Here is an 18,929-nt window from a genome sequence, read left to right as displayed (position 1 = left end):
CTGACACACTAAACACTTTTCCGAAGTGTGCATATGACCACAGCCATAGCCTATGGACTCTGTTTTCTATTCCAGAGTGTATTTTCACATTTCCTGTTGTCCAGTACCATCCCAGCGACCTCCTCCAGGACAGTCTGTGATGCTGTCATCTGAACTCAGCAGACTTGAGTTCACTGAAGACAGGAAGCTGTTCCTTTACTCTCTGAAAACATTTATGTGTAACTTTCACCAAGTTTTACGATGTTTCTGTAACACAGTTAATCCTATCCAGGGACCTATCCTAGGGGGCCTTCTCCCAGGTAGAGTCTGAAATTTGAATCATGAAGGATTGGGGTGGAGGTGAGGGTGAAGCATGAAAAAGCTAAGTTGACTCAATGAAAGGTTGAGTTACATCTACTCAAGTTCAAAATGAAAAAAAATGAAAAAATTAAACATTGCAATGTATGCAAACTGTCATTCTTTGAAGTCAGTTTGAATCATCAACTCATACTCACAAAATCCCTGTGCATCATACACTCCATTAAAATATGAAAAAGGTGCTTGGACTGTTTCAGACTAAAGTTGAAAGTGTTCTGAATCATGCAGATGATTTCCTCTTTCACCTGAGGACGCAGCATCCTTGAGAGAGAAATAAATGGTTATGACTGGATGCAACCCAGAGAAGGCACCAAGCCAGAAACTTCAATTCAAGAAAACCCAACTGCCCGCCCCACTGAAAAGGTTTCTATGGATAGTTCTGCCAGAGAACAACTGAGCAGGAAGAAAATGCAAGGAGGGGATCCAGCAGAAGGCTGAACTGGAACATGAGTAAAAGGATGAGAAATGCTAAAAACTTTAAGAACCACTCATCCAGGTGACTTTAGGAAAAGGAGAGGTATGAAAAGACAGAGAGGGGTACAGGGTAGAAATAGGTGGCTGAAGTCTGAATGGGAAGAGAAGTCAGAAGGAAAGAGATGCCAGAGAGCTGATAGAAGAACATAAGCATGAAATACATTTACCAAATAGATTAACAGAGTTGGCATTTTACTTTTAGGCACTGTATTTATACAGCATAAACCTGCTTTCAAAGAAGATTCATGCTGCCCATAGGAATGGCTGGAGAAAAACTTTCTCATTTAAAAAACTTTCTCATTTAAATGCCTGAGGTAAACACAACTCGTGTTATGTAAATGCTGGCATGTTAGTTTTTCCCTATTCACACTATTTTTTCTAATGGCAAATGAGTTTGAAGGAGATCTGGGGCTAATACTGGTTCCTTCCCTCCCTGCAGAGCTCTCTCAAATATAAGGGACAATGCAGGGACATCTCTTCATTGATTTCCCTGGAAATGCCTTTTCTGGAAGTTCAAACAAGGCTCAAGATTCCCTAATAAAGGCAAGCCATTCCTCAGCTAAGAAAATACAGCCTTCATTGTTGGGGAGGCATCTAGGGACTAATGAACAAAAATGATTTCCAGTGTCACCCTCTGTACTCCAAGGATATCCGACCCACATCATGTATGGCTCAAAGATCTAAAATGGAAAAGTAAGTAGGTCACTGTCATTTTAAAAAGAAGAGTTGAGGACTTACCCTTCATCTGCTAAGTGTTTGTGGGTAAAGGCCAGGAGGTCAGCAGCTCTGCCTGTACCTTCACACACCACCACTGGGTCTTTGTCCTTGACAGTCTCCCACACCATGAGGATGACGTTAGGACCTCCTTCCACCACCAGCTGCACCACAGGCACGCCTTGTCGTGAGCCTGTTTCAGATCACAAACCATCATCAGACTGAGACAAAACATCCCTCTCTGAGAGTCAGCCCCTTTGGTTTCTGGGCACAAGTCTTTCCACTACCACATATCCTCATTGCTTGCACCTGCCCCTGTCCCTTAATTTACCCAGTTTGCTTAGATGAAGTCAAGCTATAAACTTGGACTTCAAATAAAATGTAGCATAAAGTATGGTGAGGGCCTCCTTAAGTTTTTGCCAGGACAAAAGTTAACTCAAGTCCTTCAGTGATTTAAAAAAAGAAAGAAAGACATTGTCTTCAAGAAAGTTAAACTTTTCATTTTGGGAAATCCCAAACATCGAAAAGTAAACAGAACTATATGATGGATTCAAATGTATCCATCACTCCTCTATAAATACGATCAATTTTTTAAATCTTTTTGTTTCCTTTTCTTGCAGTACGCGGAAATGAACCCAGCAACATCCTACCATTGAGCTAGATCCTTAGTCCTATTTATTTATTGACAGGGTTTTGATAAGTTCCTGAGGCTGGCCTTGAACTTGTGATCCTCCTGCCTCAGACTCCCAAGTCACTAGGATTAAAGCATGGGACCCAGCTCAATAAATTTTTAAGTCATTATTTGAATTATCATTATTTAAATAAGATGAATTGGGCAACCCTCAAAGATGTTTACATTTCAATATATTCTGATTTTTAACCATTTGAATTCTTACTGGCAGCATTAATTATTTTATTACAACAATGAAAAAATAAGGAGCAGCCAAGTCACTCTTTTAAAAAAGACATTAAGTGAAAAAAATACATATAGAATGAAATAAATAATATACCCAATTTGTATTTTCAAAACCTTATAATTGCCTATATATTTTACATGCATATCCCTATATCTTTAGCATGTTATATAAATGACTAGCAAAATCTGGAAGGATATACATCAAACTATTAGCAGTGGAAAAGGTAGGGGAGGGTTTAGATAAATTTGTTCATCTTACATATTTCTTATTACATTTTAATACCATACACTAATGGTATATATCACTTTTTTGTGTTGTTGTCATTGAACACAAGTCTTTGCACATGCTAGGCAAACACTTTAACACTAAATGTACTCCAGACTGATATATTATTTTTATTTATTATGCAGTGGCAATACTAGAGATTGAACCCAGGGGTGTTCTACTTTTTGTTTGTTTGTTTTGTTTTGTTTTGTTGATACAGGATCTCACTACGTTGCCCAGGCTAGCTTCAAATTTGTAATCCATCTGCCCCAGCCTCCTGAGTTACTGGGATTACAGGTGTGTGCCACCAATACCTGACTGATATATTACTTTTAAATCAATACTTTTACTTTTCAAAAGAAGAAAAATTAGCAGGCAACAGCATACCTGCCAATTCTACTTCCTTATTGTTGTCTCCATATCACAAAAAGCAAACCTAGGATCTATCAACCAGTAGACATAGGGTCTTCCAATCATATCATCTTATCAAAACTAAATTAAATGTGGAAAATGTTTTATTGAAGCACAAAGGCAAGAAAGAAAACTTAAGATAAATATTCATTAATCTTGTGACAGAAAAAAAAATTCTAAGAGAATCTCTTACATCTCATACAATAGAATATTACATAGCCATTAGAAATGTAGTAGCATGCTTATTAACATGAAAATGCATCCATGTTTAGTGGGAAAGAAGAGACTACAAAATAAGCATAGTTATCTTAGCATCCCAGTTTTCATTTTAAAAATGTTGCTCTGTATGGGGAGTAGTTATTGTTTTTGCTATTTTCATATGAGTTCTCCTTAGAATAAGGATGTTACCAATCCACTACGATGGATCCCACATTCTTTGTCCATAGTCATGGAAGCCCTCCAGGTACATCCAAAGGATTTCTTTGTTGTTGTTTTATTTTTGTCTTTTTGTAATGGGGATTTAACTCAGGGATGCTTTACCACATAGCCACATCTTTGGCCCTGTTGAGACAGGGTCTCTCTAAGTTGTTTAGGGCCTTGCTAAATTACTGAAGCTGGCCTCCTGAGTCACTGAGATTATGGGTATGAGCCACTGCACACAGCTTGTCCTAAGTTTCAAAGTCTTTGAAAGTACAAACATCAACTGCTTCTGCTCGGTGCAAGCTTGGGGTTGATTGCATTCACACAAAAACAGAAAATCAGCTGGGCATAGAGGAAAACACTTGCAATCTGACCACTCCAGAGGTTGAGGTTGGAGGATCCCAAGTTCCATAGCAGCCTGGACAACTTAGTAATATCCTGTCTCAAAATGAAAAAGAACTGGATATGTAGCTTAGTGGTTAAGGATCCCTGGATTCAGTTCCCAATACTGGAGGGAAAAAAATGGAAAATCAGTAGGGCACCAGAAAGACAAAGACCCTCATGAAGCATACACTACTGTGCTGCACAGAGCCTGAGCAATTCAGGTAGTGAGCGCAGGTGAACAGAAGCCACGGGATACTTTAAATAACTAGCATTTTAGAGACTTAACAGATCTTTCCCAGCATGGTTCTTCTTCAGGGCCATTCTCCAACCTTTCCTCTTTCCCTGTGCTCCGTTGGTCTTCTATTTCCCTAGCCACCTCTGTCCCACAGAGGACCACACACCCAATCCTCCCCTTTTCCTGACCTAAATGAGACTCAAGACCTTCATTCACCCTAAGCCATAAGTGACTGGTAGCAATTTCCATGGCCCCTCCCCTGCCTTCCTGACCCCACAACCACAAGATGACCACTGTACTAAGGGAAGACAAGGAAAGAAACAAACAAACATTTATTGAGGTGATACTATGCACCCAACACTATTCTAAGCACATCTAACATACCTTTTCTCATTTAATTTTTGCAACAACAGTTAGAGGTAAAAGGGTCCTTCCAATTGATAATAAAAAAAAGCAGTTTCACCACATGAACTCCATCCCCCAAGGTCACAGGCAGTGGAATACAGCTGTGATTTGTCTAACCTCACTGCTTCCTACTGTTTCAGGGTGTCAAGGCAAAAAAACTAAAAGGACTTTCAGTATTTTCAGCCAACACTCAAAGGTTGAGCAGAATTGAAGCTTCCTGGAGAAGCTTCTAGCCTGTCCCAGAAGGTAGAAATATTGTGTGGAAGATTTAATTCATCACAAGAAGCAAAGGCCACCTTCTGCTGCTCCTGATGGACCAAAAAAGTTTCCATCTCTCCAGCCAGCATCCAGCTCTCCTCCTCTCTATAAAGAAGCCCTCCTCACTGCCCAAAGACTCCCACTCCACAGATGCCACCAAAATGAATCATACCCATGGTCTCATGCATGCTAGAGAAGTGTCAGCCACTGAGCTACGGCTGCCCTGCACAAGCTCTGGGCTCCTTGAACACAGCAGCCCAAAATGGCCATCTGAAGCACCACTGTTAGCACAACACAAACCTGACACCTTCCACGCCCTACTTTCTAAAAGCCCTGTCAGGTCTGAACCACATCCATGCCTGAGCTCTACCCCCCCCGACTCACACACACACATATGAAACATAGTCTTCCTTGACCCCTGCTCCTCTAAGGCTTGTCTCATTGTCTTCCCTGTGGAAACCCTCCCTCTTCCCAAACTCCAACTACCCAACTCTATGGACTCTTGGAGGCCTTGCTAGTGTCTCCATTGTTCCATGAAATTTCTCCTGGCTATACTGTCCCCCTAACTTGTGATCCTCTTTCTCATAATTCTGCACTATCTTGCACCCCCTTTCTGGCTCTCTGGCTGCTTGGAGGCAGGAACTGGCTTGGACTGGGCTCATCAGCAGGCCCCCAGGCAGACCTGTCAGCTGAGCCCTGACAGAACTCACGACTGTGTATCTTCTGCAGAGAGAGGTGCTTCTCCAGGTTCCTCCTGAGCTTCATTTCATTTCCATACTTGCCCACAGTCCCATCATCGGATAGGATGAAGTGCGCATGCATGCAGTTGAGTGTGGTGAGCTTGCTGAGGGGGTTACCCAGAGTCTGGTACATGCACATCACCTGATGGACAGCAAGGACAAGAGAGGGTCAGAGCTCAACTTCCCCAGGCTCAGCTGCTCTATGCACTAACAGAGCAGCTGTCAAGTTTAAAAACTATTACCTGCTACTTGGAACAGTGCTTCTCAAACTCTCTGTGGAGAGAGATCAAATTTTTAAATTTACCCTTTCTTATGGGCCAATAAAATACCAATGTGCTCTTATTATGCACGACTACTATACAGCCCATTGTATGTGAGCCTCATAATACAATTTCTAAAACACACACACATACCATGGTCAGCAGGATGAGCACATCCACCAAACACTTAGATACCATTGCACAGTTGCATTGCTAAAAAAGGTTCTAAATATTTATTTTCCACTTCCATACTCACCTTGTTTCAGACCATGAAAAAACAGTTCAAGAATTGGCACCACTATACAAATCACGCTGTCTCTCAGTAGATCTATTATAGAATAATATTGTGCCACTGATTTTTTTCTAGTATTCCAAATGAAGTGAGAGGTAACAATCAACCAGCCAATTGGCATTTTATTTGATAAAAAATATCAAGGTCAGCTGGTTGTGGGGGCACACGCCTGTAATCCTAGCAGCTGGGCAGGCTGAGGCAGGAGGTTTGAAAGTTCAAAGCCAGCCTCAGGAATGTAGTGAGGCCCCAAGCAACTTAAAGAGACCCTGTGTCAAAATAAAAAATGAAAAATGCTGGGGATGTGGCTTAGTGGCTAAGCACCTCTGGGTTCAACCCCTGGTACAAAAAAAAAAAAAAACTTAAGGTCTTTTTAACATTTATGAACACCCCTTTGAGCAGCTCCAATTCTTATTTGCTTTTAGATGTATGGACATGGTATTTAATCAGAAAGACCAAGTTAAAGTTCCTGCTGACCTTAACCCTGGGTTACTCCTGCTTCCTTTCTCAGGCTTATTTTCCTCATGTATGAGAACAAGGATAATTCCTACTTTGGAGGATTGCCATGAGCCTTCAAAGAAATAATGGATGTAAAAAGAACTATGAATTTTGCTAACATTAGGCTCTAATTGTATCAAAATGGATTCTACTGTCATGTAAAACTAAAAAGAAACAACAAATTAAAAAAAAGTCACCTTTATAATTGTGAAACATGACCAGAAACCTAAAGGAAAATGACTGGCAGAATTACTATACAGCTTATATTTATGGAAAAAAACTCATAAATAATATAAAATAAAATTTGAGAGAAATGTAGTATACATGAAAAAAGTATTACTAGGCTATAAATAAAAAACTATGTGAAGAGACACTGAACCTCACTAGCAACCAGATAAATGTAAATAAGAACAGTTGGGTATGACTTTATACCTATAAGAATGGGAAAAAAAAAGTCTTAAACACAGAAGATTCCTAATTGGCCAAGGAACAGGGCACTTGGGCACTCACATACCCCCTTGGTACATTATGAACAATCACCATTTCTTTACCAATTTCATGTAAGACAACCTTTCATGTTTTTAAATATACACAGCAACTGGACCAAGCCCTGCTCTTTGAGAACAATTTCTAAGGAAACAAGCAAGGCAGTACCAAAGATTTGTATATCTCACACAATATTAATAATGCCTATAAAAGTGAGAAAGAAAGGGCAATCATAGAGGAATAATTAACTATAATATGGTAAAACACTATCAGGTAAGAAAAATGAAAAGGCACCCGTGGCCCCAAATTGTGGTCCCCTAACACTATGCCCCACTGAAAGCAAACAGCAGTATCTCTAGGGAACAAAAATTATACACAATCATCCCAGAATATTTTTTCATCTTAAAAAAGCAAGAAAGTTATGAGATGAAAGAATTGAGCAAAGGGACTCAACAAGATACTAAAAACCTCTTCTAGACAAAATGGAGCAATTTAAGTATGATAAAAAAATACTATAGAGCCAGGCATGGTGACAGCATATGTTTATAATCCCAACAACTCAGGAAGCCAAAGCAGGAGGATCACAAGTTTGAATCCAAGTGGGGCAACTCAGCAAGATCCTGTTTCAAAATAAAAAGGATGGGGGTGTAGCTCAGTGGTTGAGCTCCCCTGGGTTGAATCCCCAGTACAATGAAGAAAACAAAAATTCTAACAATAATGACTAGCATAGTGAAATATATAGGTTTAAATTCATGAATTTAAAGAAAAAGTAAGTTTCACCTTTGGAGGATGGTAAATAATCATCCCATTATTTTGAAAACTGGAAAATAAAGTATCAGACATTTTTTCTGCCTTTCCTATCCAACTGTACAAGGTAAGACAAGCGCTTGATGAGAAACTATTTTCTTCGAAGAATAGCAAAGCAAATAATTGAAAGGAGAATGCTATAATTAAATATCAGCATTTCTGACCTTATTGAAATAATGAATCTAGGTGATGACTGCTAAAACCAAGAAAAGACAGGTGATCAAAGGTCACAGCAGAAGGACACACCTCCCATAACATAAACCTGAACAAAAAGAATCCAAGTCTGATTGTTATTCTTGACCAAACTACCAATTTACAAGGAAGACAAGAAACAAGGAAACATGTTAAGTCTGCTGCAAAAGGTTAAATCTGGAAAATCCAAACTGTGAGAAACTCTTCAGGAAAAATGACCCAAGTTCTTCAACAAACAAATTGAAGGGGGAAAAAAAAAGAGATGAATTGCAAGAATGGGGAAAAGTGAATCAAACCAGGCATGGATTATAGGCACACACCTATAATCCCAATGACTCTCTTCTAATATCTCTACTATTTAATGCGTTTGAAAATTTCCAAAATAAGTGTTAAAATACACCATAAACATGACTACATTGATTAACATAGAGAAATAACTATGCTAAATAGTTAAATTTAAAAAAAGCATAGCAGTGAGTTTATTTTGTTACTTTTTAAAGGCAATTTTTAAAAACACAGATAGGCATATTCAGAGAAAAATTCTGGAATCATAACACACCAAAATATTAACAATAGTTATCTTTCTTTCTTCTTTATATCTTTTCTAATACCAATAATCTTACTAAAAAAAGCTTTATAAATAGACACATCCATTCCCTCCTAATATAAACACATAGATAGGATCAAAGAATCAATACATAAGAATGAATGAAGCAGAGAGTAATATGAAATAAGAGAAAAGAACTAGCAAGAGCCAAATTAAGAATCTGTCTTGTTTCACTACATGCAAACCATTCCAAATATATTGGCTATTTGCAGGACAGTAACCATTGAGGAGTTTTGCAAAGAGGAATAGCATGATTTGATTTCTATTTTACCAGTAACATTCTGGCTACTGTGTTGACACTAGACTGTAGATAGGAGAAAACAATAAGAAGAAGGAAGACTATTACAATCATTTAGTATCATAAGGTCATTTAGACCTGGTCACTAACAGTGAAGATAATGAAAAGAGGTCAGGTTTTTCAGCATATTTCAAAAGTGGAGCTCAAGTAGTTTACTGATGGATCAGGTCTCAGGCATGAGACAAAGAGCTCATTCTGGAATTCATCTGGGGTTTTTGGCTTGAACAACTGCAAAGATGGAATTGTCATTTTCTATAATAGGATGAAGGCTGAATTTGGGGTACATGTCTATAATCCCAGCCATTTGGGAAGCTGAGGCAGGAGGATCACAAGATTAAGGCCAGCCTGAGCAATTAAAGGAGAATGTGTCTCAAAAAATGAAATAAAAAGGGCTGGGGGTGTAACTCAGTGGTAGAGCACCCCTGGATTCAATCCTAATACTAAAGTATAAAAAAGTAAAAGAATAAAATAGGATGAGGGATGTAGGAGGAAGGCAGAAATTGGCTAGGGATATATTTACTACATTTGAGGGGACTATTAGACACCTAGCTGCAGTGTTACATGGGCAATTTGAATTTACACTTATTTCCTTTTGCTATGAAAGGATTGTCTACTTACATCTTTTCCAATGAGATCTCTCTGGTTCTCAATGACACCCCAAGGAGGGATTCCAACAGTCCAGATTTTCCTCAAGGACTTAGAGGAATGGGCTTTTAGGGCATCTCCAACGTGCTTGGACACTCCTAGCGACAAATAGTTCAGAAGTCAAATTTTAACTCACAAATCACATAAAACAGAGTCAAACAGATACAGATAATGCAAAAGGTTATTTTTAAGGAAAGTTGCTGGCACAGTGGAATTGACTTCTGGTATCTCATTTTCCCCTATTCTCTCCTGACACCTTTTTCTCTTATCACTGACCTCTGTACCTAAAGAATTTCCCTCTCCTTTTGGGCAATTTCTGCCTACAATCTCAGCTCTGAGCCTGCTGAATGACCAGAATGTTCTGTGCGTTGTCCTTTCTCAGCAAGTCCAGCCCTGATATCATGAATGTTCTATATGTCTTTATCTCTAATCTTCTCTAAAATCTCAGCAAAACCCCCTGCAGATGTATCCCTGGCTTCATTAAGGCAAACTATTTTAATAGCTTCATATACACAAATAATTCAGAGAGAATACATTAAGAAATAGTACATTAATGTTTGATCTCCTGGAGTTAATAATAATATTTATAGTAGCCACCCCTTTCCAGAACATGATAAGATTTCAGCAAGTGATAACTACTTTACAAGTATTTACATATTAGGATTTTTTTAGTCCATTTTATAGACAAAAATGGTGGCACAGAGAGGTCAAATAATTTGCCCAAGGTTATAGAGCTGGCAATTTGTAGAGCTAAGATTCCAATTTAGATAATCTGACTCTTTAAAAAAAATAGTCTTTATTTTTAGAGCAGTTTTAGTTTGAACACAAAGTACAGAAATTCCCCTATGCCCACTGCCATCTCACAAACATAACTTCTCCAACTAACAACCACCACTAGAGTGGTACATTTTGTTATAATCAATTACCAACCAGAGGTATAGTTTACATTGGGGTTCATTCTTGGGGTCATATATTCTATGAGTTTTGACAAATGTATAATGACACCTATTTACCACTGTAATATCATACAGAATATTTTTCCTGCCCTGAAATTTCTCTGTGCATTGAATATTCATCCCTCCTCTCTGCTAAGCCCTAGACATCACTGATCTTCTTTCTACTGATCTTTCTTTCCATAGTTGCCTTTTCCAGATGGTCACATAGTTGGAATCATACAATAAGTAGTCCTTTGACTTTGACTCTGACCTTTAGTTACAACACTGCATCTTAAGACAGTCTTCCTTATGTATGCTAATGACTTTACATATGTCATTAGCACAGAGAGGAAAAAACCTGCTGATATGGTTTGAATGTGTCCCTTTAAAAATTTACAGACAGCAGAATACATCAGACACGAGAAAGGCAATATGTCAATCAATGGAAGGGTAACTGATGTGATACAGCAATCTGTATATGGGGTAAAATTGGGAGTTCATAACCCACTTGAATCAAACTGTGAAATATGATGTATTAAGAACTATGTAATGTTTTGAACGACCAACAATTTAAAAAAAAGGAAATATATATATTAAAAAAAATTTATGCACTGGAACTTTAGTCCTCAATGCAGCAGTGTCTGAAATGGGGACTTGGGGGAATTGTTTAGGTCATGAGGGTTTCATCCTCATAAATGGATTTATGATACTTAAAGGGGTTTCTGATAATGGGTTTGTTCTCTCTTGCCCTTCCACCTTTCAACAGTGAGGAAACAGCCAGAGAATCCACATCAGATGTTGATCCCTTGATCTTGAACTTCCCAGCCAAAAAAAGTGAGAGAATAAGCTCTGTTCTTTATAAATTACTAATGTCAGTGTCCTGTTATAACAGCACAAACAGACTAAGAAAGACACCTTCATATTTCATGGATCTGATGCAGAGCACCTAAATCACTTTCTTATCTCTGGCATCTTCTCCCCCAATCCATTAAAACTCTGCCAGATTCATCTGTAGAACCTGGGTTCTGAACTTCAGGAACACTTGTATATCAACTGTGGAGCTATCCATCCCAATAGAGATTTTGATTCCAGAAGTTTGGCCTGGTTTAGGGTAGCAACACCGTACAGTTATTTTTGGTGGTGGTGGTGTTTTAAGAAACCCACCTGCTATCCTAGTACAAATACTCTGTTGAGAGTCTCTGCAAAATTCAATCTGACCATATCATTCCCCTATCCATTCTCTGGTTCAAAAACCTTCAAGAGCCCTTTGCCACACAGAGAATAATGCCAGGCCATGAGCACAGAACCCAATCTGGCTCCAGTCTCCCTTACTGTCCCTGAGCCCTGCCACATGGCACACACTGCAGCCAGTGACCTTATCACTTCTCTCTACACTTGCGTTGATCTCTTTCTGTGATTCTCATGATGAAGTGCCACCACTGCCTTGCTGAAGACCAATCCATGGGCTGTATCCTCATCCAAAAGGGGCCCTCAGTTCAAAACAGAATTCATCCTCCCTTTCCTTTTCCTCAAACTTTCTTTTTAACCCTGTCAGCATCAAATTCTAATCAGTTGCTTTTTGTCTGCTGTCACAGCCCACCTGTGTCCCTCACCTAGGGCCACACTGCTTGTCTTTCATCCACACCTATCCAGATGTTCTAGACCTAGTAGATCTTGAAGGCTGGTGGCATTCAACTCAGTAATTGTCAAATAGCCGTGCCAAAAAAATGTTCAGTTTTAGTTCAGAAGCGTCTCAAGATAGACAGGCATTCATAAGCAGAGCTTCTCAAATTTAAATGTGCAAAAGAAAATTTAAATGTGCAAGAATCATCCAAGGTGTTGTTCAAATGCAGATTTTGATTCTGTGAGTCTGGGGTAGGACCTGAGATCTGTTTAGGAGCTCTGATTGAATCAGACTGATGGTTATTTAGAGGAGTTGCAAGTCTTCCTTATTTTCCATCATCTCTCCTGTTCATATAATCTACTTAAATCATCTTCCCACTACTGTCTATGCTTTTCTTTAGGTTTGGTGATCCTCACCTAAATTTTCTTTTCTAAAAAACAATAAGTAAAATGAAACCTGTAATGCAGTTATTTAACAAAAAAATTATCTTTTCCAAGTCGACCTTTTTCTGAGCTCTCTAAAAGTTCTCCTCCCCACTCTCTTTTTTTACAGGAAATAAAATAAGTACCATACAACGGACTTAGAACTCTGCCAGCTTCAGTTTATGTCAAAATGTGAAACAATAATCATCTATAAAATGTACAAGACAAACTATCAGATTCCTATTAGTGACAGGCCAAATCCCTTGTTTCATTTTGTTTTTTATGGGTTTTTGTGGTCGTTTGTTGCTAATTTGTTTATCATTTTCTTCCTTTATTCCTCTTCAGTCAAAAGAAATTGTTAAATCAGCACGTGTTGCTAAATACTTGGACAAAGGTGTGGGCTGGCCTTTGGTGCACCACAGACAGGGCAGAGAGCTACTACACAGACTCATGCTCATGTGTGAAGCAAACACACACAGGCTGCAGGAAGTCACTGCTATAGGAATTAAGAGATAAAAGTAAATAGCTCTAGTTGAGACATCAGATGCTGCTTCATGAATGTGTTGACATCTTGTGTCAGCCCTAAAAGATGGGCATGATTTAATCAGAGACTTTGGATTCAGAAGAGAGAAGAGTAAAGAGAGATCAAAAGCCATCTGTTAGCAACAGATCAGTAAGAGATGAGGGTTGGGGGAGTCACTTGTTCTCAAGCCTAGCTGCACATTAGATTCACTTCAGAAGCTAGACCCTTGAAGCCACAAATTCATCTGAGGAAGAGCATGTGCATCTGCTTTTTAATTTCTGGGGTTTTTTGCTTTTTTTTTAAGTTCCCTAGAGAATTCTTATGTACAGGATGCTCATAAACTGATGCAAAGGAATAAAGTTCAGAGGCCACTATATGAGGTTCTTGAATGTCAGATTGCAGTGAGGCTCAGGGGGAGCTGAGGTGGGAGAATAGCGAATTCAAAGCCAGCCTCAGCAACTTAGCAAGACCCTATCTCAAAATTAAAAATAAAAAGAGCAAAGGGGATGTGGCTCAGTGGTTAAGTACCCCCTGGGTTATATCTGTGGTTAAAAAAAAAAAAAAGTCAACGAACTAGGGGTGTTAGCGCACGCCCATAACCCCAGCAACTCTAGAGGCTGAGGTAGGAAGATGGCAATTTTGAGACTGGCCTGGGCAACTTAGCAAGACCCTCAAAGTGAAAAATAAAAAGGACTGGGATATAGCTCAGAAAAAGAGCATCACTGGGTTCAATCCCCAGAACTGCAATAATAATAATAATAATAATAATAATAATAATAAAATTTAATTAAACATAAATGTCAATGATATAGACAGTCTATTGACAATAATGTCTTTAAAAACAAAGTAATTGTCTACTCATTCCCAAAATAATCAATGCAATTTTATGTATGTCATTTGTTTCCAATATCTAAGACTTTAACAATGACTGAGTTTAGTTACTATCTAGACCTATACATACTACACATTTGTATGGTTTGATGTTCCTATTAATCTCACAATAGCCTTGATAAAAGACAAATTCTGTGATGTCCTTTTTTGTTGTTGTTGATGGTGGGGTACTGGGGATTGAACCCAGAGACAATTTAGCACTGAGCTGCATTGTCAGTCCTTTTTATTTTTTGTTCTGAGACAGAGTCTTGCTAAATTGCCCAAGTCTCGAACTTGCAATTCTCCTGCCCCAGCTTTCTGAGTCACTTATCATTACAGGCATGCACAACCACACCCGACTAAAAGATGTCCTAAATTTAGTTACAAGGACCAGAGGACGGAAGTGGGAAGAGATAAGAGAAATTAATCTGTTAACAGCTATAGGCTAAAAGGAACAAAAGGCTGTTTCACATTCCTGAATGTATGTTGAAACCTTGACTCAAAACTCCAGGTGGCTGATCAGGGGTCACCACATGATGCTTACAAATGAAATTTCCAGACTATTAACCCCAACCAAACCAGGAACAATGGTATTCTGTAAACTGTTCTTCTCTCCTTCATATTATCCCACCCCTCTTATATATCACCAATGTGAATTCAACATGAACAATTTATGCTTTCCTTCCCCAAATTTTCATTATAAAAATGCTCTTGACTCTTGTTTCCAGTGGACACATTTCCAACTGTGCTGGTCCTGCTGCTGGTAGTTGTAGAACTTGTCCCAGGACCAGCTCCTCTTCTGGCTAACATCTGGAATAGCTCAATGAACCCTACTATTGCAGAGAACCCTTGGTCTCAAGAGTTTTGGTTTAAGAGACTTAAGTTCAAGAAAAACTACTTCTTTGCCAGAAGTTTACTTGAAGTTACTTTGAAATAGCATACTTCGACAACGATAAAAACATTCTAGGAAAAGTCTGTCATTCTGCTGGGCTTATTTTCCAGTCACTGGCTTTTTATCTTTCCCTTTCACATCACCACATGTCCTAGGAGCACTGCAGACCTGAGATTAGATCCATAATGCCTGCTGTGCAGTGAGAAAGCACAGGGAGGGAGGGAAGGAGGAAGAAGAAAGGAAAGCAGGGGAGGGAGAGAAGAGAGACAGACGGACACGTGCTTTACCCATGTTGATGCCTTCGGTTATTATCCATGCTCCTGTTGTCTCTGCAGCTTTGACCAAACCCTGGCTGAAGATCTCTTTAAGCTTAGAGGACATCTTAAAGTTCTGGAGACCCCCATGGACAGAGATGACAAGCTTGGGCAACTCCATCTTCCACTCTTTCAACATTAAATGTAATAGATGATCCGGTTTGGTATCATAAGAAGTTCTAATGTACTGGAAGACAGACACATATCCATGAACAGAAAACAGTGAAAAATACATACCAGGCATGGAAACAATGAGCACACAGCAGGGAGACCCAAATGGCCAAAACCTGCAAGGAAATGTCTACAATCTCTCTTAAAGTTCATCCTCACTTATTGGAAATATTTACTTTTAAAAGATCCCACACCCCCTTTGAGTTCCTTCTGGGAATTCTAAGTCACTGTAGGAAAGTTTCCTCTGGCTAGAGGCTTGGCCCCCACTGTCCTCCAGAAGGCCTGAGGGGAGGCAGAAACACTTCAAACAACTAGCCAAAATCACCACCTCAGCAAACCTGGTAACAGAAAGCTGCGAGAAGTAGGTGAAATGTGACTTCATAAATGCTGTGGCTTTACATCCACTGGACCCCTCCACATATTCACATAACAAAAGATTCAGAAGCACTTACAAGAACTTATTATGAAGTTTTTAACTTTCCAATCATTTCCTTTATTCATCATGTCCTTCTAAAAACATTTTCTTTTCCAAAACAAATTCTTTTCACAGAACAGTCATCTCTGAATAGTTAATGCAAGCAAAATAAAAGATGAGGGAAATCCAAACCAGCAAATAGCTTCCGGATCATTTTGTATTTTGCCTAAGATTTACATGGCGCAACTGGCCTTCTTTGTCCAGGAAGATGTAGCCACATATAAGCCATTCAAATACTGTAATATTGAGATGGGCTTGCCTCCCTCAAGTATATGTCCAAAAAGCAGTAAGAATAGTCCAGATTTATAGAATGAAATCAGAGCAATAAGAAACCCAGAAGAACCACAGGTAGAAATCATACCTGCAGGTAGGGATCTCACACTATCCTCCAGAATGGTAGAAATTGGGACAAGATGGGGGAGAACTGGGGATTGAACCCAGCCACAGCTGAGCCATGTTTATTTTTTATTTTGAGACAGGGTGTCACTGATATGCTTGGGGCCTAGCTAAGTTGCTGAGGCTGTCTTTGAACTATCCATCCTCCTGCCTCAGCCACCAAGGCTGCTGGGATTATAGATGTGTGCCACTGCACCCAGCAAACGGTAGCTATTCATCTTTGAAATTCATAATACACCATCCCTTATTTCATTATTAAAATTTTGAATTTCTGAATGTTGGGATAGGAAAGCTATCACCAAATATGTAATTGAAAGAATCCAAGAATAATCATGATTTAATTTGCAAGTTAGGACACAGCTGCCATATTAAAATAACAAAAATTAGCCAAACTACATTGCTATATTATGTGCATGTATAGAAATATAACAACGAATCTCATCATTAAGTACAACTATAATGCACCAAAAAAAAAAAAGGAAAAAATAAAATACTACAAAGATGGGCATGGTCGCACACATCTATAATCCCAGAAACTGGGAGACTGAGGCAGGAGGATCATAAGTTCAAAGCCAGCCTTGGCAGAGAGAGACTGTCTCAAAATAAAATTGAAAGGGCTGCAGATGTAGCTCAGTGGTAGAGCACACCTGAGTTCAATCTCCAGGACTGGAAAAAAAAAAAGAAAAGAAAAAAACCGTATTCACGAGGATGAACTTTTGTTTCAAATCCATCCACCTGCTGGTCACACTCCAGGGTACAGCTGATGCACAGCTTTCCTGAAGTGGGCTTACCTGGGGAAACTGCCTGTGATTCAAACAACTGGGAATTCATATGGTCAAGAGAAAGTACCTGAAGGATGGCTAGCCTGTCAATACTATCTATGTGCTGTGGTTAAGATGTGTCTCCACAGGCCCACATGTTAAAAGTTTGGCTGCCACCCTAAGGTACTATTAGGGAGGCCTTCTCAGAGGTGGGTCCTAGTGGTCATCCATTGGGGGCATGTCCTTGAGGGGAATGTTGGGACCCCAGGCCCTTCTCATCTCTCTCTCTCTCTGCTTCCTACCCTCCATGAGGTGAACAGACCTCTTCTATCATGTGTTCCTGCCATGATGTCCAGTGCTACCACAGGCCCAAAGCAACAAGGCCAAGTGACCATGGATTGAAACCTCTAACATTATGAGTCAAAATTAATCTTTTTAGCAAACCTTAGAGTGGTAGGTGTGTTCTCCATCTTGGAAATTAATAGTGCCAAAGGTATCTGTCGGGCTTTTCATTGTATGTTTTTCAACAGACCACTGTTCACTTTCATTACCCTTGACAGCCGAGCAAGTCCAGGCATAGTCTATCCCATGATGGTCTTGGATCAATCGGCCACAGCAACACCTACATTCCAGAAAACAAATGACTTTAGCATAGAAAATCGATGCAATGTTTCTACATTTTCCCAGAGTAATATACAGATGCCATATGTTAATAAGCCTTACAAGTTTACATTAATATTTATATTAGACTAATTACATTACATTGGATTGTCTTCTAAATTTAGAAATACCCTCCTTGGTTCTCTCCTTTGATTAGACATAAATATCATTTTGGAGAATGTTTTCTAAAATGTTAAAAATCTCTTGCATAGTCATGTGCATAGAGGCATTATTGACAATAGCCAAAAGGTGGATATAACACAAATATCCATCTTGGATGAATGGATAAACAAAAATGTGTATACATACAATGGAATATGATTTAACCTTTAAAAGGAAGGAAATTCTGATATATGTTAAATCATAGGTGAAAGAAACTTGAAGACATAATGGTAATTGAATAAGCCAGAAAAGACAAATGTGATGTGATTCCACTTATATGAGATATCTAAAGGAGTCAAATTCATAGAGACTGAAAGTAGAATAGTGGTTACAGTGGCTGCGGAAAAAGGCAATGGAGAGACATGTAGTGCATAGGGTTTCAGTGTTACAAGATGAAAAAATTCTGGATATTACTGAGCATTAAAAGAGAATTAAATTATGGCATTTACAGGTAAATGGATGGAGCTGGAGAATATTATGCTAAGCAGAGTAAGCCAATCCCCAAAAAACTAAAGGCCAAATGTTTTCTCTGATTATTGAATGCTGATCTATGATGGGGGAGGTCAGATGGGAACAATGGAGGAACTTTGGATTGAGCAAAGGGGAGGGCTGGGAGGAATTATGGGGGTAGGAAAGATGGTGGAATGAGATGGACATCATTACCCTAGGTACATGTATGATTGCACAAATGGTGTGACCTTGTACAACCAGAGAACTGAAATGTTGCTCTCCATTTGCATATGATGAATTGAATTTGCATTCTGCTATCATGTACAACAAAGTAGAACAAATAAAATAATAATAATTTTTAAAAAGTTCTGGAGATCCATACACAACAGTAGGAATGTACTAAACACTACTGAACTCTATACTTTAAAATCACTAAGAAAGAGCTAGGATGTACATACGCCCCAAAAATTAATGATACATACCCAGTAAAATGTGTAAAGACCACTTTATCAATACCAAAAATCATTTGAGAATGCCCCCCAATAGCGGTATATTTATGTATAAACTATAGTGTATATTAATGTTAATCTACATAATAAATTAGTCAAGACAT

At 38.9% G+C, this 18,929-nt stretch overlaps 1 protein-coding gene across 1 annotated transcript in view; it reads right to left on the bottom strand.

Annotated features, from left to right (window-relative positions):
- Trpm6 (transient receptor potential cation channel subfamily M member 6) overlaps positions 1–18,929 on the bottom strand; it is a 107,993-nt gene that overhangs the window by 83,356 nt on the left and 5,708 nt on the right. The window contains 6 exon segments of the mRNA XM_077797819.1: positions 495–618; positions 1,570–1,738; positions 5,550–5,721; positions 9,635–9,759; positions 15,215–15,428; positions 17,489–17,666. Coding sequence (XP_077653945.1) covers positions 495–618; positions 1,570–1,738; positions 5,550–5,721; positions 9,635–9,759; positions 15,215–15,428; positions 17,489–17,666 — 982 coding nt within the window.

This window comes from Urocitellus parryii, chromosome 4 (assembly GCF_045843805.1).
Source record: "Urocitellus parryii isolate mUroPar1 chromosome 4, mUroPar1.hap1, whole genome shotgun sequence".
In the NCBI taxonomy this organism is placed as follows: Eukaryota; Metazoa; Chordata; class Mammalia; order Rodentia; family Sciuridae; genus Urocitellus; species Urocitellus parryii.
Note: the sequence above shows the minus strand (reverse complement) of the source record. Positions and strands in the feature narration are given on the sequence as shown.